Below are 27,635 nucleotides of genomic sequence, written 5' to 3'. Positions count from 1 at the left end.
GCTCACATGTATGTGTTCAGGGAATGTTTGTGGGGAACAAAGAGCCATGCTCAAAAGAGCAAGGATGACGTCTAGTTTACAGATGAGCAGCCAGAGCCTTTGACCTGAGGAGCCTGTCCAAGGACACTCGGGGTCACCTGCAGTCCTTCCTTTCCCCGCTGGGCCCATGCTGCCCCGAAAGATAGGGTCTGCCCTGTTGAAGCCAAGCCTGGAGCCACACCAAGGCCAGGGGTGCCCAGAAGTGGGAAATGGGGTTTGGGACTGTTGGTGGGGTCCCAGACCCCTGGATGGGTTGGGATGCGGGGCAGGAACATTGCCCCTGGGTGCCCTGCTGGGTGTGGGGTGGTGCCAGTGTTGTGTTCTGGTGGATGATGGCAGGGGGTCTGGAGGAACTGTACCTGCTGCACTTGGAATGTGTCCCCTCCCCCACCCATCCCTTCTCCCCTCCTTCGTGACTTGTGGGGAGCTGCATGACCTCCATGGGCCGTTAGGATCCGAGGCACAGAGGAGCCTGTCAGAGGGTGACTGTCAATCACCAATGGCCTCCCCGTTCCTCGTGTCCATCCCCACAGGGCCCAGGTGCCCCAAGCTCTGGGAGGCAGGCGAAGGCTGGACACCCAGGCTTCTGGAGTCTTCAGCTGGGGCTGAGGGTTGGGGAGGATGTGAGTGGGGGATTTTCAGCGTCAACCACGTGAACCAGGCTGGCCCAGGGCAACTCTCCCTTTCCTCCTCCTGCCATTTATCAAGACCGCCCTTGGGCCCAGCTTCTGCTTCGCATCTATCATGCCATTCATCCCTCAAGCTCTGTGGGGTGGGCGTGATCTTCCCGTGTCACCGAGGAGCACCTGGAGGCTCGCGGAGGGCGGGTGACTTGCCCAAGGTCATTCTGAAGCAATGAGCTGAGGCCACCCGACTGTACAGCCTGCGCCCTCGCTTTGCGTCGGGGAACCTCACGGCCTTTCCGTGGGCGGTGTGGGCTTCCTACAGCTCCACTCCTGTCTGCCCCTTCCTGGCACGCTCCTGGTGCTGGCGGCCTCGGGAGAGTGGGCCATTCCTGCCACAGAGTGGCTCCAGGCGGAACTGCAGCCCGGCCCAGCTCTGGGTCCTGTCCGCCTCTGCTCCAGGGGGAGCTGCCTGCCCTGGGGGCAGACCAAGGTCGGAAGAGGAAGCGGAGCAGAACGATGGGCAGGGCCGGGCCAGGGGTAGGTAGGCACGGGGCTAGGGAGGGTGAGGGACCGTTCTGTGTGCGCAGTGCCCGCCCAGGGCTCCCCCGGAGGCAGCTGAGCCACGGACTCTGGACATTTCTTCTCTGCTGTGAAGTTGTGCGAAGGTCAGAGCCCCACCACCCACCGGCTTCAATCGCTCTGTGCTGATGCCCAGCTCTGGGTGTCCCTGTGCCCCCACCCCTGTTCTGTCTGACCTTCAGCTGCCCTCAGCGACGCCCCCCCCCCCCAAGGCCAACCAGTGACAAGATGGGGGCCGCCGGCTGCTCCGGCCGAAGAGCTGGGGATGTGTGGTAGGGCAGTCTGTGGAGGACCCAGCCGACCCAGCAGGGTGGTGGGAGGTAGAGCCTCAGAGAGCCCTGGCTGAGCTGGGGCCACCGGCTCTCCTTCCTTCCATGCCCCCTTGAAAACAGCCGCTGGAGCCTACCCCTCCTCCCCCCATCCCCACAGCCCTCAGGCAGGGCTCCAGTTCACATTTTTGGAATAACCAGGGCTTTGACAGGGTTATTTGAAAGGAAAAATTCCTTGAATGTCGACAAAGGGAGAGGGCCAAGGGGGCTTTGTGTGAGTGTGTGTCTGGAGTGGGGAGCTGGTCTGTACCGCGAGGGGGCTTGCGGCTGAAGTTTTTGCAGCCCCGGCAGGCGGTGGGGTGGCAGTTTGGGATGCCAGGGTCCCGGGCTACCTGAGATGCAGAATGCTGAAAAGCCTGAACGGAGTGGGCGTGGGCTATTGACGCCTGGGGTTCAGACTCCTGGGGCTCTGTGTTGGGGGCAGAATCCCCAGGCCATCCTGAACGGGTGGGCTCATCTGGGTTCCAGACTCGTGGACTTCTCTGAGACGAGTTTCCTCGTGAGGAATGAGAATCAGGGGCCTGGATCACTGGGGTGCCCAGGGGTGGGTGTTGGGGGTCTCCAGGGCTCAGGTTTCCTGGTCTCTGGCCTCTCCTTAGTCCTGATGAGGGCCAGTCCCTGTTCAGGCCGCTGCCGGCCATCACCATATTAGGGCATAAACTCTAGGCGGGCTGTCTGGGTGCCAAACGGTCTCCAGCTGGGCCCGGCCCCCTGCAGCGCCCGACACCACAGCCTGGCTTTAGCCAGGCCATGTCAGAGGCCGGAGGTCAGGGGACAGCTGCTGGAGGGAGACCCAGACAGAGCTCAGGTCCCACAGGCCAAGCCACGAGGGCCAGGATGCGGTGAGTGGAAGGGCTTCGGGGTGGGGTGGAGAATTCCTGGCCAGCCCCTCCCCTGGCCCAGCCCCCCTCAACCCAGTGCTGTCCTGCTGCAGTTGGTTTCAGAGGACCTCCTTCTGCTAGCTTGATCCCACAGCCCTTAGAAGTGCTGATCTGCCTGCCTCTCCTGGCCTTGTCCCCAGCAAGTCCTCCCCAAGCCAGGGAGCGTCTCCCAGGACTCAGGCCCTCTGCACCTGGCCTGCTCAGCTGAGGCTCGGCGCCCAGGGCCTTGTTGGCAGGCATCAAGCACTAGCTCAAGTCTGAGGCTGCCAGCTCCAGGTTTGTTGGCCTCTTCCTTGACTCAGTTCACCACCCACATTTGCTCTCCACCCTTCTCCTTCTTGACCCTTTCCCCACTACCCCATCCCTCACACCTGCTGCCAGGGCCTCCTCCCTGGTGCATCGTTGTAGGTGCTGGGCCCTTCAGAGGGGATGTAGACACTGGGGAGTTAGGCCCCTACAGTTCACAGAAGACAGATGAGGGGGAGCGAAGGCAAGCAAAGAAGTCTCTGCCTCAGAAAGAGAGGGAGAGGGGCGCCTGGGCGGCTCAGTCGGTTGGGCGACTGCCTTCGGCTCAGGCCATGATCCTGGAGTCCCGGGATCGAGTCCCGCATCGGGCTCCCTGCTCAGCAGGGAGTCTGCTTCTCCCTCTGACCCTCTTCCCTCTCGTGCTCTCTATCTCTCATTCTCTCTCTCAAATAAATAAATAAAATCTTAAAAAAAAAAAAAAGAAAGAGAGGGAGATGAGGAACATGTCTGGTCCCTGTAGGGACCATAAGGAAGGAGGAACAGGGTGTTTCATCCAGGAGAGCTTTCTGTGGGTGGGGGTTCTGAGCTGGGCCTTAGGCAGAGGCTAAGACTGCCAGGGTCTCTTTCAGACGAGATCGGGTGCGTTCAGGGTGGTATGGCCGTAGCCAGGGTCTCTTTCAGAAAGCGACAGAGATCGGGGCGCCTGGGTGGCTCAGTTGGTTCAGCGTCTGCCTTCAGCTCAGGTCAGGATCCCAGGGTTTTGGGATCGAGCCCCACATCAGGCCCCTTGCTCAGCGAGGAGCCTGCTTCTCCCCTGCCTGCCGCTCCCCCTGCTTGTTGTGCTTGCTCTCTGTCTCTCTCTCACTCGCTCTCTGTGTCAAATAAATAAAATCTTAAAAAAAAAAAAAAAGCGACAGAGAGAGGGGTGAGGGGGCAGTGCTCTGGTTAAGGAGCAGAGGTGGACTGGGTGCATTTGGCCTGGAGGACTGACCTCACCTGGAATAGGGGCTCTGGTGGCCAGAGAGAGAGAGAGAGAGATTGGGAAGGGAAGAAAAAAGTCAAGGAACAAGAGAGAAAAATGAGAAACAGAAACGAAAGTTCTAGAAGCAGTGCTTCTCAACTCTTTGTTGAAAGATCACTTGCTTTATTTCTATAAATATCAGACCAATCCTTTTGTGAAACACAAAATCACACGCTTGGATGTTGTGGCAATACCAAATTGCGGTAATGGTTTTGAGACTCTTGCCCTCAACGTCTGAACCCACCTTGCCGTGGACGGGCATAGCAGTTGGTGCTAATGTGGGGAGAGCAGAGTCAGAGACAGAGGGACTGCTAAGCCCTCTCCCTGTCCAGGCCACACCAGGCACTTGGCAGGTACTGACTTGTTTCATCTTTACAATACATGAGAAATGAGTGATTATCATTCCCATTTCAGAGGGGAGGAAGATGAGGTACAGGGAGGCTAAATAATTAAGGGGGGAAAAAAGCATGCGTGACAAAGCAGCAGAGCTGGAATGGGAGCCTGGAGGTCCTGGGCCTGAAGTCTGTGGGCTTCCCTGCAGCGCTAGACTGCCTGGCATGAGGGACAGCAAGGAAAGATCAAGAGGCTAGGGAGGGGACGAGCAGAGAGGCCCTCACAAGGAGCAGCACACTGGAGTGGACAGATGGAGGGAAGGAGCTCAGAGTGGCAGGCACATGGCTGAAGGAGGGGTCTGGGCAGGAGACACCGCGGAGGAGGGGCCAGGAAGTGGGTATGGGGCCTGTGGGGCCGGCACGGACCGGCCCAGTCGGGTTCTGCTCTGCCCACCCGAGGGGCCCCGGTGCCACAGTGGCCAAGTCCTCTGCTCTTCAGGGAGCTGCTTCCTGTGCCTGGTGGATGTGGTGCCCGTGAAGAATGAAGATGGAGCTGTCATCATGTTCATCCTCAATTTCGAGGTGGTGATGGAAAAGGACATGGTGGGGAGCCCGGCCCATGACACCAATCACCGTGGCACCGCCAGCAGCTGGTTGGCCCCAGGCAAGTGCAGCCATGCTCTCAGGTCCCTTTCCTGAGGGCTTGAGGCTCCCCAAGGCCAGTGCTCTGCAGGAAGGGATGCTGGGGGGAGAACACCAAGGGTATGGCCTAGTCCCATATGGCTCAGGATGGACAGATGGGTGGGGTGACGGACTGAGCCCAGATTCACAGGTCCTTGGGACAGGACTGCACCTGGTCTCCTAGCCCTCCCTGCTTGGGTTCCTGGAGTGGTCCTGTGTTGAGCCCCAGGAATGGGGGATTCACCCTTCCCATATGGCCCTGGCCACCTCGGATTGGCTCCCCAGCTCATCAGAAGGCTCTGTGTCTTAGGGACTCAACTCCCTCCGTGTGTTGCTTCGGGCCCCTGGGCCTTGTTCCTGGATTGGCCAGCTCCTTGCTCTGGCCATGGCTGAGTGGGAAGAGGATTTGGGGGGAATGCTCACCATGGCTGGAGACACGGAGGCCTCATCTCGTTCTCCCATAACACAAAGCCCCCCCCCCCTTCCTGACGTCCTGGGTTTAATTTTAATGATGCCCTCAGAGTCTTGGCAAAAGATTCCAGCTCTTGGTTTCTCAAGCTCCAAGAAGGCGGTATTAAGAACACTGGCCTTACCTGTTTTCCAGAGACCGTCTGTAAGACGCTGGGGTATGACAGGGTCTGGCCGAAGGCCATGGCATTACTCCTCCATGCAAATGCGGGCCCTGCCATTTACTGTGTGACCACTAGCACATCACACAACTCGAGTCTAAACTGGGGATAATGATACCCACCAGCACAGTTGTGAGAGGCATGCGTGGTTTATGCAGAGCCCACCATGACCTGTGAGGTATTGTCAGAGCCTTAGATAAGATTGTCTTCTGGAGGTCTTTTGAGACTTGAGTTCGGTGCAGTGGGAGTTGGGGTGAAGGGGTGCCGGCTGCCAGGGCTCCCGCTTCCCCTCCTGCCTCCCCTCGGTGGCTGGGGCTCCGGCTCCCAGGCTTCCCTGCTCTGGGCTGCTCTCTTGTTGGTCCCCGTGGCCACTTGCCTCCCCTCTCCCCGCAGGCCGAGCCAAGACCTTCCGCCTGAAGCTGCCTGCGCTGCTGGCCTTGACCGCCCGGGAGTCCTCCGCGCGGCCAGGCGGTGCGGGCAGTGCGGGCGCCGCGGGGGCCGTGGTGGTGGACGTGGACCTGACGCCTGCGGCACACAGCCGCGAGTCGCTGGCCCTGGATGAGGTGCCGGCCATGGACAACCACGTGGCGGGGCTCGGGCCGGCGGAGGAGCGGCGCGCGCTGGTGGGCTCCAGCTCCCCGCCGGCCTCTGCGGGCGCGCCCGAGCCGCACCCATCACCCCGGGCTCACAGCCTCAACCCCGACGCCTCGGGCTCCAGCTGCAGCCTGGCCCGGACGCGCTCCCGGGAGAGCTGCGCCAGCGTGCGCCGCGCCTCCTCGGCTGACGACATCGAAGCCATGCGCGCGGGGCTGCCGCCGCCCCCGCACCACGCCAGCGCCGGTGAGGGCCCGGGAGCCCTGCGGAACCTGCGAGAACTGCCCCGACGCTTCCCCGCCCGCCAGGCCTGCCCCGTTCGGGGCCCTCAGCTGCCCCCCTCTCAGCCCCGGCCTGTGTGCCTGGGAGATGGAAATCCCATTAAGCACTTACTTAATCCCATTAAGTGGCCTTTTACTCCATTAAATGTCCATTCATCCCATTACATTCTTCCACTCACAGAGCCTTGGCTGGCTGGTGGAGCTCACTTTCCCAGGACGGCCTGGAGCGGGGATGGCCATGGGGAGTGTGGAGGGCAGGAGAGGCCTCTGGGTCCCGGCTACCACCTGGTCCTCTGGCCTCTGCCCAGTGCCCGCTGAGCAGACCCTATGGAGGATCTTCTTCCTCCGTCACATCCTGCCTGTGCGGTGGCACGCTTCCTCCCTGTGGCCAGGACTCTGGCCTTGTTTCTCGGTGACTGCCTGTCTCCTGAGTTGACCTCATTGACTCACGGTATCCCATGGCCTAGTTCACACAGGGCCTGGTCTCCTCCTCAGCCTGTCCCCCGGACCCAGCTTTGCCCTCCACCCCCTGGGCTGTGCAAACCGCCCCCCCCCACCTGCCTCCCTGACGTGACTTTCCCCTCCACTCCAGGGGCCATGCACCCCCTGCGCGGCGGCCTGCTCAACTCCACGTCAGATTCGGACCTCGTGCGCTACCGTACCATTAGCAAGATTCCCCAAATCACCCTCAACTTTGTGGACCTCAAGGGGGACCCTTTCCTGGCTTCGCCCACCAGTGACCGGGAGATCATAGCACCGAAGATAAAGGAGCGGACCCACAATGTCACTGAGAAGGTCACCCAGGTCGGTGCTTGGCTCCCTGGCTCTCCTCTCACCTTGGAGGAGCTTAGAGGTGGTAGGAGTGGGCTGTGGTCCAAGGCGGGTGGTGGAGGGGTCCAGTCAGTAAGGGCCTCTTGAGGGTGGGCAGACCCACTGGCTGGAGGTGGGGGTGGGAGGGGTTCCAGAGCTGGGGTGAGAGAGAACAAGTCTGAGAGGTCCTGAGAAAGGAAGACTGCAGGGGAGGGGAGGGCAGGGGAAGAAAAGAGAGGTGGGCCAGGGAACTTGGGACAGGACAGATACAGAGAACAGGTTGATGGTGCACAGGGAGGACAGGGTGGGCCGGAGAAGGCAGTCACGGGGGCGTGATGGGGTCTGCTCACAGGGTGTGGTGAAGGAGGTATGGGGCAGGGTAGGGGCAGACCTATGGGAGAATTCAAATTAGAAGGGGCCATGGAGGTCAAGGTCAAGGTCTCCAGTTCTTCTAGGCCAATGTGATAAGCTAGGGTGGGGATCCTATGCTAGGGCCAGAATGGCTTGGAGGTGCCCATCCCTGTCCCCAAAGCACGGGACAGGGGAATTTCCTTCCCAAGTCGGGAGGGGAGTGTATGATGGTGGGTGCACAGATACAGAAGGACGAGGTCCCTAATCCTGGGCCAGAGAAGACCGCCAGCCTTTGGGGGCATTGCCCGACACTGTCTGGTGGCACGACCAGCCTGGTCTCCTGGCCCTTCCTGGCAGCAAGATTGCTGGCACCAACCCCATGGCTCGGTCCATTCCAACTCCTTCTTCACGTCCTGGCCTTGGGGGGTGGGGTCGGGGGAGAGGGTCAGGAGTGGGGATCTCTACAGTAGGTGAGGAGCCCGGGACAGTGGGGGCCACCGTCCCACACCTGCTGAGCCTCAGTCTGTGGCTCCCTCCTGCCCCTTCCACAGCAGCTCCCTGAGTTGGCCTGGGTGAGGGAGCTGCCCCCTTTCGCTTGCTGTTGTCGCTGCCAGCCTCCTTGGCCCTCCTCCTGGCCCTGCTCCCGCTGCCTCTGGCTCTCTGGGCTCCTGCCAGGTCTCCAGCCCCTTGGCCTTGACTCCAGAATGTTCCCCCTCACCCCAGGCCCCATATCTGGCCGCCTACCCCTCTCCCGCTCCAGCCTCTGCCTCTCTTCCCACCTGGAGCCCCGGTGTCTGCCCTGCTCCCGGGCCCACAGCGACTGCCTGTCGTGGTGTGGTCTGTGCGTGGTCTGTATGTGGCAGCGTGCGCGTGTGTTCCTGGCTTTGCCTGTCACTGGGCGGTCTCTCCATCTCTGGGTGTCTGTCTGACTCTGGCTGGCTGGGCACTGGACCGGCGGGGCGGGGGTGTTGGGGAGACCATTAATCTGCGGTGACAGGCCTGGCTGCCTGGGGGAGGGGGAGGGGCGCGGGCTGCGGGAGCGGCTGCAGCAGGAGCCCTGATCGGGCCGCGGGGGAGGGGGCCGCTGGCCAGCACAGGCGGGGCGGGGGAGCCCAGTGTGGCAGGGTGGGGGTGGGGACCTGGGAGGAGGGGCCGGCTGAGGAGCTGAGGTTCCGACCGCGGCGCTGCGGGCAGAGCGCAGCACCCTGGCAGCGGGGCTCACACCAGGGGGCCATGGGCAGCCCGAGCCAGGCGGGCTGCCGTCCACACTCACTGCCAGGGTGACCCCGGCCCCGGGGCCCAGCCCCAGCGACCCTGGCTTCATGCCAGAGGCTGCCCTGGAAGCCAGGCCGCCAGCCTCTGGGGCGCAGCCTGGGCTGGGACTGCTGCTGGGGTGCAGGTGAGGCACTGGCCGGGCCCTCGGGCTCTAGGGCAGGCAGGCTGGGGGGAGCCAAGTCCTCCATGGCGGCCCCAGCAGGGAAGGCGAGCAGGACAGGGGCTCTGCAGCCCAGGGCCCAGAAAGGCCGGGTGAGGCGGGCCGTGCGCATCTCCAGCCTGGTGGCCCAGGAGGTAGGTGACCCCCAGCCCCCTCACCCCCGCCACCCCCCAGCCACTCCCCTTCCCTCCCTGGGCTGGGGTACCCAGACAGTCGCTGGCAAGTTGGGTGCGGCTGTGGCTCCCAGGGCCGGGCCGGGAGAGGGCTTCTGAGAAGCAGGACAGTTTGGGGAGCCGTGGGGTCTGCAGCTCTGCTCATCTCACTGCTGGCCCCTGCTCGCTCTCCTCTAGGCCTGCTGGGCCTGGATGGACAGTGTGTTTCTTGCCAGGGCTTCCCCTCTCCCAGGGCTTCCGTGGCCCACGGTCCTGGCTCCAAATACAAAAGGAGGAAAGGGAGAACGGGAATGAAATGGGTGCCCAGAGAGGATGACGGTGGCCAAACGGGGGAGGAGAGGAGCGTGGTGGGACAGTGCGAGGCCAGCCAGCAAAGCCCTGGGACCCTAGTGCTCCCCGCCGTGTGCTGGCGTGGACACCGTGCGGGGAGGAGGCGGCTCGGGCTGCTTCCGGGGTCCGGATTTGGAGGCTGAGGCTGAGGAGCGTGTGGGGTCAGGGGCCACTGGATGGCAGTGGGCAGAGCTCAGCCACTTGGATCACCTCCTCCTGGGCAGCCTGAGGAGCTGGGGGCTGTGTTGCTGGGGGCTGTGTTGCCTTCCCCCCAGGCTGATTATTCTGTCGGCTAATCCTGGGAGTCACCTCTCTGCTCCCAGGGGCTTCTGTCAGCCGGGAGCAAGCTCCAGGCAGTTGCGGGGGTGGTTTAGGAGTGAGTCTGAGAGTCCCACTCCTCTACCACCTGAGCTCCCTGCCTTGGCTCGTGTGCTCCTCTCAGCTGGGGAACAGGTGTAAGGAGGGGGAAGAATACTACCCACAGGTGAGGACCCAGGATTTGGTTTACTTAAATAAGCTTCAGGATTCTGTGGAACCAGAAGTCAAGGGGGGTTACAAACCTGGGCCAAGGCCATACGGTAAGCTGGTGGTTGCAGAGCAGGGCCTGGCCCCTGTCTGATGAGGTCTGTGGATCCAGGCCTTGAGTCCCAGGTTTGTCCCACGAGTGTGCATTTGTGCAGGGGCGCTGTCTTGGTCTTGCTTGCTCGGACTCGGGGAGGGGCAGGGTGGTGCCGTGGGTGTGGTCTAACACAGCCCCCAGGGGGCCTGGCCTCTCAGGCTTGGGGAGGAGCCCCATCCAGGGGTAGTTACCTTCTGCCCCCTTGTCTGTGGGGGCCCTGGCCGGTTCTTTCTCCAGTCCTCACTTGACCCTCGAAAGGCCATTGCCTCATGCTCTCTGCCTTAAGGAGCAAGCAGCTTGGGGTGAAGGCAGGGCACAGCTGCTCCCCCAGCCGTCAGATGTCTCTGGAGCTGCCATGTCTCCCTGAGGGTGGCCAAACCCCTAACCATGGCCCGCGTTAACTTCCAGTTACTTCCTCTAAGGCTCCAAAGAGTCCATGTGGGGGTGGTGGGTCCCTGGAATCCCTGGCTTGAGTATGAATGGGCACCTTTGGGGCTTCCCCCCACCCTGACTCTCTCTTGGTCCAGAGGCCTGAGGATGTGGGGCCCTGGCACTCAGTGCTTCCTGGATTGGGGCCAGCAACCTTGGGTCTCAAAGGTGTGGGTGAGGCCTTGGGTTTGGCTGCCTGGGGATGGCAGCACCAGGCCTGGAGGGCCTAGGGACAGAGTCTGGAGGTGAGTCAGATGTCTGTGAGGAGGGGGCAGGGGGAGGCAACAGGGGACAGGCTCCTGGCCCAGTGTGGGAAGCCTGGCCTCAGTTCTTTCTAGTTTGGCTTGGGAAGAGAATGGCACAAGGTGCTGGCTCTTTGGGGTGGATGGCAGGCCTGCCTCTGCCTGGCCATTGAGCCTGTGCGGGGCTGGGTAGGACACTTGGGAACATTCACCTGTGTGCATGTCCGTCTGTGTACATGTGGGTACATCTGTGGCTGGCTTAGGTCTTCTCTGGGCCTTTGGAGGAGAGTTGGAGGGCAGAGCTTGAGGGCTGCCCTGGGTCTGGGGATGGGGCTGGGGAGCGGCAGGGGCTTGTGTCTTGGTCTCTCCCCAAGGGAAGCCAAGGGGCCTGAGTCTGGGTGGCTGGTACCCTTGGGCCAGTGGCAAAGGGACCTTTAGGCTCTCAGTGCCCGGGTCACCAGGAGTGGCACTGCTATGGGAACGGCAGTGACCACCACCATTTTATGTGTCAAACTATGCCTCCTGGGGTTATCACCCAGGCTTGGAGTCTTAGCCCTTGGAGCATTTTCTATACTGGCATCATGGTGTGTGTGACTGTGTGTGTGTGTGTGTGTGTGTATGTGTGTGGTGTCTGTGTGGTGTTTGGGGGCGGTGGGCAAGGTTGCGTGGGGGAGTTATAACCAGAGATATGGGTGTGCGTTGCTCGGCGGGGGGAGCCGTACATCTGGATATTACTGCCTGGTGCCCTGAACTCAGGTCGTCAGACAGCAGGTCTGCATGCCACATGGGGAAGAGTAGTGCCTGAATCCCAAGGTGGGCGGTGGCTATGGCCACTTGGCTGAGGGATGGGCATCCTGACCGACACTTTTTGGCTTCTCCCTTACTCTGCTCGGTCTCTTCTCTGGCGGCCCCAGCAGAGATGACGTCTGCTCCCACCCTGGAGATCCCATGGCGTGTCCTCCCCTGCCCCGGACTCCAGTGGGACATCGTTCTATCACCCCCTCCTTCCCTGCCTGTCCAGGTCCTGTCTCTGGGTGCCGATGTGCTGCCGGAGTATAAGCTGCAGGCACCGCGCATCCACCGCTGGACCATCCTGCACTACAGCCCGTTCAAGGCCGTGTGGGACTGGCTCATCCTGCTGCTGGTCATCTACACGGCTGTCTTCACGCCCTACTCGGCCGCCTTCCTGCTGAAGGAGACGGAAGAGGGCTCCCCGGCCCCCGACTGTGGCTATGCCTGCCAGCCACTGGCCGTGGTGGACTTCATCGTGGACATCATGTTCATCGTGGACATCCTCATCAACTTCCGTACCACTTACGTCAATGCCAACGAGGAGGTGGTCAGCCATCCTGGCCGTATCGCCGTCCACTACTTCAAGGGCTGGTTCCTCATCGATATGGTGGCTGCCATCCCCTTCGACTTGCTCATCTTTGGCTCTGGCTCTGAGGAGGTTAGTTGGCAGGGAGGCAGAGGCTGGGAGGGCACCTGGAAAAGGAGAGGAGGTGGTAGGGTACAGGGGGTAGTGAGAGAAAGGGGGCATGGCAGGTGCCTCCGCTAACCCATGGCCACCACCCGTCTCCATGTGAGCCACTCGCCAGGTAGAGGTCCAGAGGGGCCGCCTTTTTCTGTTTGTCTATTCAAAGAGGCCGCCAGGTTCTTTTTTTTTTTTTTTAATTTTATTTATTTATTCATGAAAGACAGAGAGAGAGAGAGAGGCAGAAGGAGAAGCAGGCTCCCAAGGAGCAGGGAGCCCGACACGGGACTCGATCCCAGGACCCTGGGATCACGACCCGAGCCGAAGGCAGACGCTTAACCATCTGAGCCACCCAGGCGCCCCCGCCAGGTTCTAATCACGCAGAAGTGGCCTGGGAACCAGTGGGAGTTCTGGCCAGTCCCCTTAGGGTGGGCGTTGTACCTTTCAGAGTCCCATTCTCAGCAGGGGGACCCCATGAGCCCTCTGTCACAAAGATGAGCCCTTTGTCACAGAGCTAGCACAAAGATGAATGGGACTCTGTGCTGGGCTTAGGGAATGGGAGGGGCTTCAATCTTTAGGAGGTTCTGGGAGGAAGTCTTTGGGGATTTTACTTCCAGTGACCCCGAGGGCTGCAGTGCCCCCCAACTCCTCATTTGCCCCCACACTGAAGGCTCTCCCCCCCTCCCCCCACCAGCTGATCGGGCTGCTGAAGACGGCGCGGCTGCTGCGGCTGGTGCGCGTGGCGAGGAAGCTGGACCGCTACTCGGAGTACGGGGCGGCTGTGCTCTTCCTGCTCATGTGCACCTTTGCGCTCATCGCGCACTGGCTGGCCTGCATCTGGTACGCCATTGGCAACATGGAGCAGCCGCACATGGACTCCCGCATCGGCTGGCTGCACAACCTGGGTGACCAGATCGGCAAGCCCTACAACAGCAGCGGCCTGGGCGGCCCCTCCATCAAGGACAAGTATGTCACGGCCCTCTACTTCACCTTCAGCAGCCTCACCAGCGTGGGCTTTGGCAATGTCTCCCCCAACACCAACTCCGAGAAGATCTTCTCCATCTGCGTCATGCTCATTGGCTGTGAGTGTGTCCCTGGGGTGCGTGGCGGGGGGTGGGGGGTGGGGGGGGCAGCAGAGACTGGGATAGGAAGAGCCTGTGATGGAGGAGAGGGAGGATGCCAGATGGGCCAGAGTGGGGCCCTGGGACTTGGAGGCTCCGGGGTCTACCATGGGGGCATGTTTGGGGACGGGCACAAGGCAGAGCCCCAGGGCACGTGCACCTGGGCTTCTGTGTTTGTGCATCTCTTGTGTGTGCTTACGCGGAGATGTGACTGCGTGTGTCATTGACCCGGTGCAGGGGCGGGCGGGGTCCTTCGGATGCTGATGGTCCCACTCACCCCCGCCCCCAGCCCTCATGTACGCCAGCATCTTCGGCAACGTGTCAGCCATCATCCAGAGGCTGTACTCGGGCACTGCCCGCTACCACACGCAGATGCTTCGGGTGCGCGAGTTCATCCGCTTCCACCAAATCCCCAACCCCTTGCGCCAGCGCCTGGAGGAGTACTTCCAGCACGCCTGGTCCTACACCAATGGCATCGATATGAACGCGGTGAGGCCACTGGTCTTCGAGAAGGGCTGGCGGCGGGCTGCAGGGAGCACCCTTGACAGCATCACACTCTGTGGTTCAGGGGGTCACAGTTAGTGCTGAGCAGGCCCCTGAGAGAGATGGTCTCCTCCTTTTGATAATGGAGCTCATTTACCGGGAGAACTCTCACCACGGGGCAGGCCAAAGCAGGCCCTTGCACACAGGCGGAGCACTGAAACCTTCCAACAGCCCCAGGCAGGGATCAGTCTCTACACTTTACCCAAGAAAATGGAGGCCGAGAGCAGCAAGGCGTCATCATCCCCAAGGGCGCACGGCTAGAAGGGGTGGCCCCTCTGATGCTCCTCCCAGGGTCTCTGGGCCAGGGGCCTGAAGACAGGGTGCTGAGCCCGCCCACCGCCCCCAGGTGCTGAAAGGCTTCCCCGAGTGCCTGCAGGCGGACATCTGTCTGCATCTGAACCGCTCACTGCTGCAGCACTGCAAGCCTTTCCGAGGGGCCACCAAGGGCTGCCTGAGGGCCCTGGCCATGAAGTTCAAGACGACACATGCACCGCCAGGCGACACGCTGGTGCATGCCGGGGACCTGCTCACCGCCCTCTACTTCATCTCCCGGGGCTCCATCGAGATCCTGCGGGGGGACGTTGTCGTGGCCATCCTGGGTACGGGGCTGGGTCCGGGGGACTGGGTGCCGGGCTGCAGGTGCCTGGAGAGACGTCTGAGCTCTCCGAGGACACGGTTGTTGGGGCTGTGGACCCAGGACCGCCTGCAGGGACCTTGAGTTCCTTTAATTCCCCTAAGCTTAGGCCCTCCAAGGGGGACAGTGGAGAGGAGCCCCACATGGGGTGGGGTGGCTGAACTTGGGGGGTTCTTGGATTCTGCTCCCCCTCAGGTTCTCCCCACAGGCAGCGACACTCTTGCCTCCTTTGAAAGCAGGACCAAACCTGCTCTAATACTCCAAGGTGGGCAGTGGAGGGAGGTTATGCCTCCGATTTTACTAAGGAAACTTACTAAGTTCCCTGTAGCCTCACGTGACACAGCCCAGCCCAGCCCTCACCATCTCCAAAGCAAAGAGAGTCTTGCCCCTCTGCCCCTGCCACCCTAACTTTCTGTCCTACTTGTACGCAGGGCAGGGGGGCCTGGCAGGGGACTTCCTGCCCTCTGCCTTCCTTTGCCCCTTACAGTGCAGATGCATCACAGTGGGCCATTTTCGATTTTTATTTATCAGTTCAGCACAAACACCTATACTCAACTCCATAAACATCCCAAACACAACTAAAACCGAAGTTTCACTCTACAACACTTACCTTTACTATGTGTGATTCATTCTGGTGTTATCTGTTCTGTGCTATGATCAGCCATGGTATGCTACTTTCTTTTGGCAAACAAAATGCTGGTCTTGTTTCCCTACCGTGTTATGATGTAAGCTCGAAGAACACCGAGGGCACGGTGATTGGCCAGGAGAGGGTTTGGGACATGGGGTTTGGAGGGGGGGTAAAAGTGGACTTAGAACCCAAGGAAGCCAGGACCATGGGAAGAGAGGGGTATCCAGGCTGGTCCTGCTGGCTGCTTCCAGTTGTTGGAAGGCAGGGAGACCCAAGCCCTCTGCCCCCTCCGCCCCCTCCGCATTGATGACTATGCCTCACAAGTCCCACCTTTGGGCGCAGGGGGGAGATGGCGCTGGCTGATGCTTCCCTGGCTCTGGGGGCTGGGGCCGGTGGGTGGGTGGTCAGACTGAGGGGAGGTCTCTGGCCCCCAGCCCAGGGTGAGAAGGCCGGGAAGACAGGTGCCTTTTGCCTGTGCTGCGGCCCAGGGGCTGAACCCCCACTCTTGGCGGCCTCCAGGGAAGAACGACATCTTTGGAGAGCCTTTAAACCTGTACGCTCGGCCTGGCAAGTCCAATGGGGATGTGCGGGCCCTCACCTACTGCGACCTGCACAAGATCCACCGGGATGACCTGCTGGAGGTGCTGGACATGTACCCGGAGTTCTCTGACCACTTCTGGTCCAGCCTGGAGATCACCTTCAACCTGCGGGACGTGAGTGGGCTGCGCTGAGCAGGCTGCACCCTGGTGGCTGCCCCCAACTGTGTGATCTCTCTGGGCCTATTTCCCTGCCTGTCAAATGGTGTCTGGAGGTGAAAGTCCCAGCCTCACTCAGCTCTCCTAGGGCAGAGATGACATCTGTGCTCCAGCTCTTCCTCACAGCGGGTGCTCCGGGCCCCACTTTCTCTCTGTGTTAATGAGGGGGTGTGGGCTGGCCCGGGCAGGGCAGGTGGGCGCGGAAGGGCCCTGACACGGCTTTTGGTTCCAGACCAACATGATCCCCGGGTCTCCCGGCAGCGCGGAGCTGGAGGGCGGCTTCAGCAGACAGCGCAAGCGCAAGCTGTCCTTTCGCCGGCGCACCGACAAGGGTGAGGCGGGGGCGGGGCGGGGGCGGGGAGCGGTGGGCGGGGTCCAGGTGAGGCGAGAAGGGGGCGGAGCGCGGGGTCGGGCGGTGTCACCTGCATCTGGGCTCTGCACTTTCGCGCCCCTACTCTCTCGCCCCACCTGCCCAAACGCTGTCCATTCTCTAATGCCCGCTGGAACTGGCACCTCCTCCGGGAAGCCCCCTTCCACCCTCCTGGGCGGGGGAGTGCCGGTCTCAGCTTCTTTGGGCCTGAAGCGGCTTGGGCGCTGCCTTGAACTGATGTGGGGCGAAGAGACAGCACAGAGGAGGGCGAGGGGGCCGGCGACGGGGGTCCCAGAGAGCCCCGCCCATTAGTGCCACTCCCGTGCTTGGGCAGTCAGCGGGTCGGAGACGACCTGGCCCCGCTCCTGGGAGCTCTCAGCCCGCTAGAGCGTGGGGAAAAGAGCCGAAGAAACAGCCGGGTACAAACCAGGGCGTCCTGGCACAGCCCTCTCTGCCAGGCCTGCTCGGTCCCCTCCCCTCCCCTTCCATGCCCCCTTCCTTCTCTGAGGCCCGTTCTCTGTTTCCCACAGACCCGGAACAGCCAGGGGAGGTGTCGGCCTTGGGGCCGGGCCGGGCGGGGGCAGGGCCGAGTAGCCGGGTCCGGCCAGGGGGGCCGTGGGGGGAGAGCCCATCCAGTGGCCCCTCCAGCCCTGAGAGCAGTGAGGATGAGGGCCCAGGCCGCAGCTCCAGCCCCCTCCGCCTGGTGCCCTTCTCCAGCCCCAGGCCCCCCGGAGAGCTGCCGGGTGGGGAGTCCCTGACGGAGGACTGTGAGAAGAGCAGTGACACTTGTAACCCACTGTCAGGTAGGGGAAGGGCCATCTCAGGTGGGCGGGGCGTGGCATCCGACCTGGTCTCAACCCAGTTCTCTGGCTCCAGGTGCCTTCTCAGGAGTGTCCAACATCTTCAGCTTCTGGGGGGACAGTCGGGGCCGCCAGTACCAGGAACTGCCTCGCTGCCCTGCCCCCACCCCCAGCCTCCTGAACATCCCTCTGTCCAGCCCCTGCCGGAGGCCCCGGGGCGATGTGGAGAGCAAGCTGGATGCCCTTCAGAGGCAGCTCAACAGGTGAGGGTGGCTCCTGGGATCCTGCTTGGCCCCCAGCCGAGTGTGTTGAGGGGGGGGGGCTTAGCGGGGTGTGTGTGTGTGTGTGTGTGTGTGTGATCCGTGGGTTGCTGGCTGTGTTATAGAGTGAACGGGGAGTGTCTGTTCTGTGTAGGCCTTTCTGTGTGTGCTGCACCTTGACCTCCTCCTTCCATTCAGTGCTGAGACCCGGGCCGCACACCTAGAAGGAGGAGGGCGCCTGGGGCTGAGCAGCTGGCTGGTCCATGGGGTGGTCCCAGAATCACAGTTATTGGTGTCCCCACATCCCCGAGAGCCAGAGCATCCTCCTTCTTGCCCCAGGCTGGAGACCCGGCTGAGTGCAGACATGGCCACTGTCCTGCAGCTGCTGCAGAGGCAGATGACTCTGGTCCCACCTGCCTACAGTGCTGTGACCACCCCAGGGCCTGGTCCCACCTCCACCTCCTCTCTGCTGCCTGTCAGCCCCATCCCCACCCTCACCCTGGACTCGCTTTCTCAGGTAAGTTCCAGAGCCCTCTCCCTGTCCAAGGCACCCCAGCCCTGCCTTTTCTGCCCCAATTCCACCCCAAACCTGCTCTGCTGTCCTTTGGCTTGGCGTTGGGCCTCAACTTCCTCCCACCCCCCATTTCTGCCCTCGTCCCGGACAGTACTCTTGGTGGAAGGCTTCCTCAGGAGCTGCAGGCACAGGGCAAGGCAGGAGAGCCCCCAAACCAAAGTCCCCCAAAAACTGGGCAGAGGAAACGAGCAGGCTGAGAGGTGTCACCCAAATGACCAGACCTACTCAAGGTGTCTGTGTCATGGCCATGAGGGGTCTCTCGAGGAGGGGACTGGGTGAGCCTGAGGCCCGGGGGTGGGGGCTGTGTGCCAGTGCACCCTTGGGACAGGGTCCCAGCTCCCTGCCGTGACTGGCCCTGCTCAGCTCCGGCTTTAGCGCCGACCAATGGCTCTCACCCTAGCTGCCTTGCAGGGTTGTCTGGAGGGCTTGGGCTGAGCCCGAGGGTAGCACTTGTGGCCTGCATCTCCCCTCTTCTGCTGGAGTGGGCCTCTGTCGCCCTTTGTCCTCTCCTGAGTGGACATGTGTGTTCCCAGCCTTCTGACAAGACAGCTGTGCCTGGGCCCCAAGAAGGGGGCTCTTCTGGCTCCCAGAGGTGGCTGGGTCTCTGCTCCCCGCCTCCCTCTGGCGTCTGGTCCCCCGCCCACAGGCTGCCTGCTCCTGTTTGCAGACACCAGGGCCCACGTCAGCACATGTGCCAGTCTCCCTTCACGGCCTCCCCCGCAGAGGTCTCACAACACCCTTGGCGGCATCCACCACCCCCTCCCGCCTGCCCTGGCACTCTCCCTGGCCTTCCGAGGCCGGGCCGCCAGCCTGCCTCTGTTTCTCGGTCCCCGAGTTCTTTCTAGATTGGAGGAAGGAGCCTCGTTTCTCTTTCTGTCCCAGCTCAGGGCCCCTTATTCTGGGTTGGGTTTGGATTCTTCTGCCGTGTTCCCTTGGGAAGGGAGTGGCTGCAGTCTGGAGTTCTCCCCTGGGTCACGGGCAGCTCCCACGGCTCCTGGCTGCCCAGTTTGGCTCTTGCCCACGGAGAACGCGTTTTTCTATTTGCAGCGTCAGCGCCTCCCCTTTGTGCTCCAAGTACTGCTCTGTGTGCCTTGGCCCATCTCCTTGTCGCCTCCGACCCTCTTCTGTCCTCCAGTCCTCTGTCACCGAAGTCTCCTGACCCTCTCTGTCCTCTGACCCTCCCCTTTATTCACCTGGCAGCCCCCTCCCTCCCCCCCTCCCCTTCTGCAGTCTTCCTCGTCTGCTCACACTGTGTTCTCTGCAGGTTTCCCAGTTCATGGCGTTCGAGGAGCTCCCCCCGGGGGCCCCAGAGCTCCCCCAAGACGGCCCCCCTCGACGCCTCTCCCTGCCGGGCCAGCTGGGGGCCCTCACCTCCCAGCCCCTGCACAGACATGGCTCAGACCCTGGCAGTTAGTGGGGCTGCCTGGTGTGGACACGTGGCTCACCCAGGGTTCAGCGCACTGCCTGGGCCCCTCCCCTCAGAGGCCCTGCCCGGGAGGCCCTCGCCGAGAAAGGGGAGAGGAACGTGAAGGCACGGCCCCTCCCCCAGCCCTCGGGACCATCTCCTCCTGCAGTCCCCTGGGCCCCCATGGGAGGGCAGGGGCAAGGACAGGGCCGGGCAGTGGACGGGGGTCTGTGGTCTCCCCACTGCCCTGGGGGCATTAGCTGGTCTAACTGCCCGGAGGCACCCGGCCCTGGGCCTTAGGCACCTCAAGGACTTTTCTGCTATTTACTGCTCTTATTGTTAAGGATAATAATTAAGGATCATATGAATAATTAATGAAGATGCTGATGACCATGAATAATAAATAACCATCCTGAGGAGACTCCGGCAGTGCTGAGAGGGTGCGGCCGTCGGCACACGCTCTGCCCTGCGTTCACACTCACACGTGTGCACACGCACGCTGGGGTCTCTGGGAACCCGGGTGCGTCTGCGTGCACAGGGGCCGCCCGGATACTATGCATGTGGAACATGCGTAGAGGGGTGTTCCCTGGGGGCTGATGCGGGTTACCTCTGGGGATTCCTGCTTCTGTAGGGCCCTGCTTCCTTGTGGCCCTGGAGTCAGGGTAGCAAAGAACCACCTGGATTGTTTTGAATAGAGAGGTCATCCTAATGGGATGCCAGGCCTGGGTCCAGCCCCTCAGGGTCATGTTTTCCTGGGTGGCATACTGGCTCCCAGAGCTGGTCCCGCTGACTGATAGCGCGGCCATACACTGGCTTGTCGCCTTATACTCTTCACGAGCCCAGGCCACACTGATCCTAACCTGGGGCAGTGTTGGTTCGTTCTGGTCCATACCCCCCAATCCCCTGACTTGGCCTTATCTTGACCTTAACCCAGACTCACGCAGACCCTGTATAGTTGGGCCCCCACAGCAACCCAAGTCTGGGCACACTGCTTTCCTCAGCCCCAGCCGGGGCTTCCCGGGTGTCTGGCTGCAGATGGGCCTCACCTTGGTCACTGTGATCTCCTGAGCGCCTGGGATCCTTGATCACAGAGTTGCTGCCTAAAGAGGGTGCAAGTTTTTGGGTGGGCTCATTGCCATAACTGGGGAAACACATCAGAATATACATCCTGGGGCCAGGGAAGGGGTGTGCACACACACGCACGCACGCACGCACACACGCTGCTGGTCTTGCGAGGACGCGCAGCCTCCTGGAGTGGTGGTTGGCAGTGCCCGTGGCAGGCACCTGCCAACCAGCAGGAGGAGCCGACAGGCAGTGGCCAGCTCTGCTGTGGTAACAGTGCTGTCTCAGGCCTCCAGAACCGACCGAGCAGTTTCCTAATTAATCCCCACAATCCCTGACTCTTTGAAGTGGGATTGTTAACCTTGCTTTAAAATCAAATATGGCCGTTCTCACTGTCCATGCCTGGGGTGGGGTGGGTGTTGGGAGCAGAGACCCTGGTCTCTGAGCAACCTGGAGGCTTCTTGCTGTGCCCAGAGCGGGAAGGAGAGAAGGGAGAGAATCTCCCCCTGTCCAGGTGACTCTGCCCCAGGGCCCTGGCTCCCCTCCTGGGATCTGCCGACCATGTTCATCACTTGGGAGTTCACACACAGGACTTCCTGGTGGGTTGGTGTATGTGATGTCCGGGTGGGGGGCGTGGTGGTGAGCAGACCCCCTCAATACAGGGCAGAGACAGACCCAGGCAGAGGTGACCGTGAGGCTACCGGTGAGTCTAATGTACAGACAGCTCAGTGCACCTGGCACACCGGGTCCTTGTGAGCTGGGCCAAGTGCCCGCGCTCTGATGCTGGCTCCATCCTTGTTACTGCCTGCCCTTGGCCTTAGAGTATCCTCGTCCTGGAACTCAGCTGTGGTTCACACCACTCTGCCCTGGTGCAGGGGTGGAGGCTGGGGGCCTGGGCGAGGGGCTGGGGACCATCCCAGTGAGTCAGGGCTGGTGCTGGTGGGCACCTGGTGAGGAGGGAGCAACCATGCCAGCCCCACAGTCAACCACTGGCCCGGTGTGGACTTTGGCGCTTGTCTTCGATGAAAACACGAGAATGTCCCAGGAGTCAGTCCACTCAGTCTGTACCGGGGAGCTGCCAGTGTGGTTCGGATACCCCATGCCAGGTCCCTGCCAGGAGCCACCTGCTGAGTTTCGAAGGTGGGTGGAGGACAACGTTTACGGGATCGTTCTACCCATCCAGATGCAGCTAGGTGCTCAGTACGTGCGGCATTTAACCCTGGAATACGGGATAGGAGTCATTATTCCAAGTGGGAAGATGAAGGCTCAGCATGGTCAGTGGCTGGCTGGTGCTCACACCGCTGACGGGTGACTGTGCACAGTTTCAGACTGCATAGGAGGAGTGACAGTGACCCTCCAGGCACAACACTGGGGCTGACGCTCGCTGGCCACAGGGCGCAGGCTCAAACCTGGGCCTTGTGGGGCCCGAAAGGCAGGCAGGGGTGCCACGACTGGGAGTGCAGCCCAGTTTGGGGAGACACCCCAACCCCCGTTCCTAGCCTGCTCTGGCCCTCCCCTCTCCTGCCCGCCCGGGGTCATGGTCTGCCCGGCACACGTGAGTAGTGCTATAAACCACAGCTGTACCTGCAGTACTGGAGCTCTCTGCCGGGCTGATGAAGGTCAAGTTTTTGGGCAGGGTCTGCCCAAAGCAGAAGGCGGCCATGACCACCCATAGTGGGGCCCTGGCCCCAGACTGGCTGTACCTTACAGGGTCCTTGTTGCGTCCCTGAGCCCTGAGCATTCTCAGGTGTGCTGGAGAGGGGTGGGTGGAGCTCCGGCTCCCGTATTCCAGCTGGGAGTACAGCCTAATGGCAGGCTACGTCCCTTGGGGGGGCCACCCTTGCTCTCTGTGCATTGCCCACTCTTTTAATGTTCACCTTATCTTATTAGTTATTTTTATTTCATTTCGTTTAATTTAATTTAATTTAATTTTTTTGTAGAAACCATCAGTATAAATGTTTTGGAAGGGAGATGAAGGACCATCAGAAGGCAGTAGCCTGGGAACCTTGTAGAAGGGGTGCCTAAGGGGTATCATTCCTGGAGCCCAGAAAGAGAGAAAAGCAGGAGGCACAGGGACCACTGTGCAGCCCTCTGCAAGCTAGGCTGTTCCTCTATTAGCCTGAAGCAGTAGATAGAGAGCAGCAGCTCCATGGGGACGGGACCTCTTCGTTCTGTGGGGCCTAGAACAGTGCCCGGCACTGGGATGTGCTCAGTGTTTCCTGAACGGATGGATGGATACAAACACTGCCGTCCTCCCTGGGACAGAGACCCTTGGGTTGGGCAGGCAGAGGCTGGGGATGGTCTCATGTGGCTGGCAGAAGCAGGAGGGCATCTTCCCAGGGCTCTCCTCTCACCTTCTGCACCCCCGCCCCAGTCACCAAGCTCTCCCCCATGCCAGTCTTCATGTCTGCTCCACACAGCTCTGTGGCAACTGCTTACTGCCCCAGATCCACTCCCTGACTTCCCCTGTCACCCGGGCTCCCAGAGCCACAAGGACTTTGGTGGAGGGAGCGGCAAAGGTGAGGGTAAAGTCCCCTCCTCTCCTGCAGAACTGGGCACCCATGTGTTGGGGATTTGCTGTCCAGAGCTGAGGGCTCTTCCAAACCAAGAGGGCCAGGAGGGTGGGGTTGGGGCTGGAAGAGGTGGTGGTGGGCAAGGAAAACGATCTGGGCAGGAAGGCAGGCAGCAGAGCTTGGAGCTGGAGTGTGGTCAGGGGTTGGGGATAGGACCCGATGACAGCACAGGACCAGGCTGCCTCCCCCCACCTCTACCTCTGCACCTGAAGGTCCAGGAGCCAAGTGGGGCCCTGATGTGTGTCCTTGCCTGGGAACTCAGCCACTGCTCAGGGTCCAGGCACAAGCTTGCCCCTGTACCTGTCCTTACCTGGACTCTTGCCCCTGCTCAGCCCAGACAGGGGCAGCTCTCACATTTCATGAACAAATAAGAGTAATCAATACTCATTGAGCACATCCTTTGTGATGAGCATTATTCCCACTGCCTGAAACCAAAGCACAAGAGGCTGAAGTCACTTGCCAGACATCCGCAGCTCCAGGGAGTGGAGCGGAGTGTGGACCTGGGGGGGCAAGCCTCACCTGCTGGTTTAACTCTTGGGCACACTGCTGCCCTTGTTCTAGGGACAATGACTAGGAGACCTTTGCAAGGGTCTGGGATTTTGAGAACCTTCTCTCCCCTGCAGACTTTTGTATCTTCTGCTCCTTTGTCTGGAGGGCCCTTTGTTTGGTGAATTCCTGCTGGTCCTCGGGTAATTCTTGTTAAGAAATGCTTGAATCACCCCTCCCTGGGGCTGGGGGCCCCTCGGTGCAACTGCAGCACCCTCTGCTGTCCCTATCATCCCCCACCTACCCTGGACTGCCAGATCTGGGGGGCTTATTGCCTCTGTGCTACATTGTGTCCCTCTCTGTTTCCCCCCAGCACCAAGTACAGCAGCTCTCCCAGAGCAGGCACTGAGCAATTTCCTAAGGGAACATTGCTGGATTTGGGTAGCGATTTGCAGTAAAATCCTTAACATCAAAAGGGCCTTCATGCTTGACTTTAGGCGGTCGTGTCTTCCTGCGCAGCCAGACTTGGGGCATGAGGGCTGAGCAAGTGGTTTGGGGTTTCTGGCACTCCCTGAGTCTCTCCTGCTCTGAGCAGACATGGATGTGATACCCTGGAGGTGGCCCCTAAGGGCCCACGTTCTTTTCATCTTCCACCCTGTTCTCTTGGCTCAGCTCAACACTTGGGGTTGGGTCCCTGCTCTGAGTTACAATTAGGGACCTTGTCTGCTGCCCTCTGGGGCTGGAATCCCTGCTGGTGGGCATCTCAGGGCACATCTGGACATCCCGTGAGGGCCACTGCTCACCTGAGCTTTGGGGAGCCCCTGCTCTGCTTCCCAGCACCACCCTCTCAGGTGCCTGACCAAACCTTCCGAGGCAGCCCTACAGCCTGGCTGATTTTTCTAGGGTCTGTTCTCTGCAGGGCCAGGGGGAAGGAGGTCTGATGTCAGGCCCTTTCTGCCACTCGCCTGCCCACGCTGCATAAGCAGATGGACCAGAGCGTGCCCAGGCCCTAAAGGGAGAGATGGCCCGTTTGCGTGCAGGACACAAGGCCCTTTGTCCTTTCCAGACTCGCCTGCCCTTATACTTCCCCTGCCCTGTGCCTGACATTCCAGCCACAGGAGATCAGGTCCTGTTAACTGTGCTCGTGTTTCCCTGCATTCGCTCCATCATTCCCTCATCTTGGAATGCAAACTCTGTCATTCCAGGTCCGGGGAAATCCATCCATCCTTCAAGTCGTAGCTCAGATGTTGCCTCCCTGCAGGAGGCAGGCGTCTCTGAGCTTCTCTGTGAATCTAAGCCTCCTTAGAGCTCTGGCCTCAGACCTTTGTTAGAGCCCCCACTACACCCCACCTGTTGTTTTGTCTGTTTTCCAGAAGGGTCGGGCTGAGTAGTGGTCATCTTTATATCTCCTCCAAGACACCTTCGTCCTGGCCCTGGGGAGACTTTGCAGGCACTTTGCCAGCATGTCTTGCTCCCAGCGTCCAGTTTCCAGCTGGCTTCCGTATAGTGGGCTTCCCCTACTGCTCTTTGTGTGGCTGTCCATTAGTCCTCTGATGGTCAAGGCTGAGGGACATTCCTCCTAGGGCTCTTCAGTTCCAACTTCAGGTCTGTGGGACACATATTTCCCCCGGGTGGTGGACAGTCCAGTGGGAACTGAAAAGTACTCAGCCTGGCTGCTCGGGGGAGACCTTACCTGCTCGTATAGTAAGAAGCAGGCATCTTCCTCGTTGGCGCCCTGCTGGTCTCACCGCAGGGGGACCATACGAAGGACACACAGGGGGTCCATTTAGCTCAAGTTCTCAAAAATACTGAAACAAATTAGAAGCACAGAGACTTCTAAGGTGATTATTTTGAGACACTTTGAGATAATTGTATGTCATAAAAGAGTGGCTGGTGTGAAAATTAATGATGATTTAGTAAAAGGTTGGATAGTAAGTTTCCTTAAAGCTGCATGGGTGCATGATCTTATACCCCACAAAAGCTCAATTTTTCATGATTTATCAATGCAGGAGCATTTTCAATAAAGTGATTCTTGATACCGTATTTTCTAAAAGTCCAAGTACAGTTCATTTGTTGTTGTTGTTTTTAACTTTTGTCTTCCAAATTAAAAAAGAATCCATTCCGAGGCATTTGTTTAAATAATCAGCTTCATCATTTTATAACCACACCTTATAAGTGAGTCGGAAGTCAGTAAGAGTCATTGTTAAGAAACCAGAGCAGAAGAATTGAGCACAACTGTCTTACCATTATTTTAAAATTAGCAATAGCATAAGGTCTGGCTGCAAAGGACTTAGATGCTAACTGGCAAGAAAATCAGTCATTAGGGAAACGGTCTGGAGAGGGCTCGCACAACAAGCCACCATATGTAATGGCTTTGTGTCCTTTCCTGCTTCACCAGGAGCTGACAGCCGGAGAATCAGAGGGAACTCGATGATTAGGGACACCAGGAAGGTCAAATGAGGCTGGTCTCGTGGTCTTAAGCAGTCTAAAGTGGAATAAAACTCTTAGCAGATGGGAAAATGACCGCGGAGTGCTTTATTTTAATGTCAGACCGCCCTAGGCGTCTTGGAATTGCCACCGTCCTGCAGGGAAGTTGGTTTTATGTGGGGCACTGAGTGGTCATAAAGAAAAGTTGTTATTCTCAGGGCTGGTGTGAAGAGTGCGGGGAAGGAGGATTGGTGAATAAGCCATTAGTGACATGACTCAGCTGCCCTTTGTCTGCCAGCCCGCGCGGAAGGCTTCCCTTAAAATGGTGGGAAATGGGTCATGCCCCATCCCACGGAGAGAAGGCTATGCCCAGTGCCTCCCCAGGTCTCCATGGAGGTTCCAGGGGCGAGGCTTCTGCTCTGGGTTAATCCCCCTGTGACTTGCGCCTCTGTAGGCACCTGTCTCATAAGCATGCTGTAGACCCCAATGCCTGCTGCCACTCTCCTCCACGCCCCCCTGACTCAAGCTGGACGCTTCCCCCGACCCGCTTCATCATCCCGAAGCACCACTCACCAAAGGCGGTCGTGTGTAGCAGATGCTTATTGAAGATGTGGGCTTGCTGTGGGTGCTGGGGAAGGCTATCTCACTGCACAGCCCGGAAAACAACCGAAAAGATGATCTCAGACATTCCAGTTCTAAATTCTTGGCTGTCTCCTTCCCAGTGCCTTTCTCACTGGCTGACCTCCTTCCTAGTTCTTCCAAGACCCTCTTGGTTGGTTCCCATCTTTCTGAAGACACTCCTCTGCCCCTTCCTTTTCCCCACTTCTCTGGCCTGCTCCCAGACGCTCAGATTTCCCCTCAATGGTTTGGGCATATACATTCAAGTCTCTCCAGGCTCTTCTCAGCAAACATTGCCCAAGGCTCTACCCTTCTTCCAAGAGACCCTTCCAAGCTACTGGGACATTCTCCAGATATACATTGGATGGACCCAGAGATGAACTAGCCATGGCCCTACAAGGGAGAGGTGACTGAAGAAAGCCTTCCTGCCTTCCTTCCTTCCTTCCTTCCTTCCTTCTTCCTTCCTTCCTTCCTTCCTTCCTTCCTTCCTTCCTTCCTTCCTTCCTCCTTCCTTCCTTCCTTCCTTCCTTCCTTCCTTCCTTCCTTCCTTCCTTCCTTCCTCCCTCCTTCCCTCCCCCTCTCCTTTCCTCCCCACCCTCCCTTCTTTCTGGTTAGCAAGCAGTTTTCCCACAATAATAAGTGATTCCTAATGAGGCATCTAGCTCTAGAGGTGGGCACTTAGAGAGGAGGTGAAGAGCATGCACAGTAGAAAGAGCCCGAGAGAACAGAGCATGGTCTGGGTTTGAGGACGTCTCAGCTCCGTCCATACAGGAAGTCCTGAAGGGCATGGAGATAGTGCTTGATTTTAGGCCAAGCTCTTCAGCCCAGGTCTTAGGAAAATTTGTTCATGAACCAGTCAGCTTCCCTCTTGCAGAGGCACAAAGTACAGCTCCAGCCGAGGTTACTCTCTTGAGACCTCACGCATTTGGTGAAGGAACTGGGTCTGGGAGGGACTGTAAGTGCTGTTGCTGATTAGAGACCCAAGTCACATCAGACCTGGCCCCGAGGCGGGGCTGGGGGCAAAGCCCTGCTTGCCAAGGACGGACTCATGGTTTCCCGCGAGCTTTTTGCCAGCTGACTGTCAAACACTGAATGTTTTGGGTAACTGTCAAGTTTGTGGTTTGGAAATGAATAAAATGCGGAAAAGCCGTAACTTTGGTAGAGGGGTAGCTCCTTTGACTAAGTGCTCAGTGATTTGGAAGTGACCCGATGCCAACAGGACCAGCACTTCTTTCCCTGCACACCGTCCTCACTGGACAACATCTCCCCAGCTCCAGA

General features: G+C 59.9%; 1 protein-coding gene across 6 annotated transcripts in view; it reads left to right on the top strand.

Moving 5' to 3' along the window:
• Nucleotides 1–19,603, top strand: part of KCNH2 (potassium voltage-gated channel subfamily H member 2) — a 63,163-nt gene extending 43,560 nt beyond the window's left edge. For 3 of the 6 annotated variants that reach the window (XM_073887515.1, XM_025862203.2, XM_073887516.1), the window contains 13 exons: nt 4,553–4,717; nt 5,757–6,203; nt 6,831–7,042; nt 11,649–12,077; nt 12,796–13,183; nt 13,512–13,711; nt 14,112–14,364; nt 15,547–15,740; nt 16,015–16,114; nt 16,683–16,955; nt 17,029–17,215; nt 17,552–17,729; nt 19,051–19,603. In XM_073887515.1, coding sequence (XP_073743616.1) covers nt 4,553–4,717; nt 5,757–6,203; nt 6,831–7,042; nt 11,649–12,077; nt 12,796–13,183; nt 13,512–13,711; nt 14,112–14,364; nt 15,547–15,740; nt 16,015–16,114; nt 16,683–16,955; nt 17,029–17,215; nt 17,552–17,729; nt 19,051–19,200 — 3,176 coding nt within the window. In that variant the 3' untranslated portion in view covers nt 19,201–19,603. Of the gene's footprint in view, nt 1–4,552; nt 4,718–5,756; nt 6,204–6,830; nt 7,043–8,553; nt 8,969–11,648; nt 12,078–12,795; nt 13,184–13,511; nt 13,712–14,111; nt 14,365–15,546; nt 15,741–16,014; nt 16,115–16,682; nt 16,956–17,028; nt 17,216–17,551; nt 17,730–19,050 lie in introns of those variants that run through there. The other 3 variants (XR_012376681.1, XM_073887514.1, XM_025862204.2) reach the window with 3 other exon arrangements.
• Nucleotides 19,604–27,635: the final 8,032 nt, after the last annotated feature.

This window comes from Callorhinus ursinus, unplaced genomic scaffold (assembly GCF_003265705.2).
Source record: "Callorhinus ursinus isolate GAN/ISIS: 27379988/994484 unplaced genomic scaffold, GSC_fseal_2.0 scaffold80, whole genome shotgun sequence".
Taxonomy (NCBI): domain Eukaryota; kingdom Metazoa; phylum Chordata; class Mammalia; order Carnivora; family Otariidae; genus Callorhinus; species Callorhinus ursinus.
This window is presented reverse-complemented; position numbering and strand designations above follow the sequence as displayed.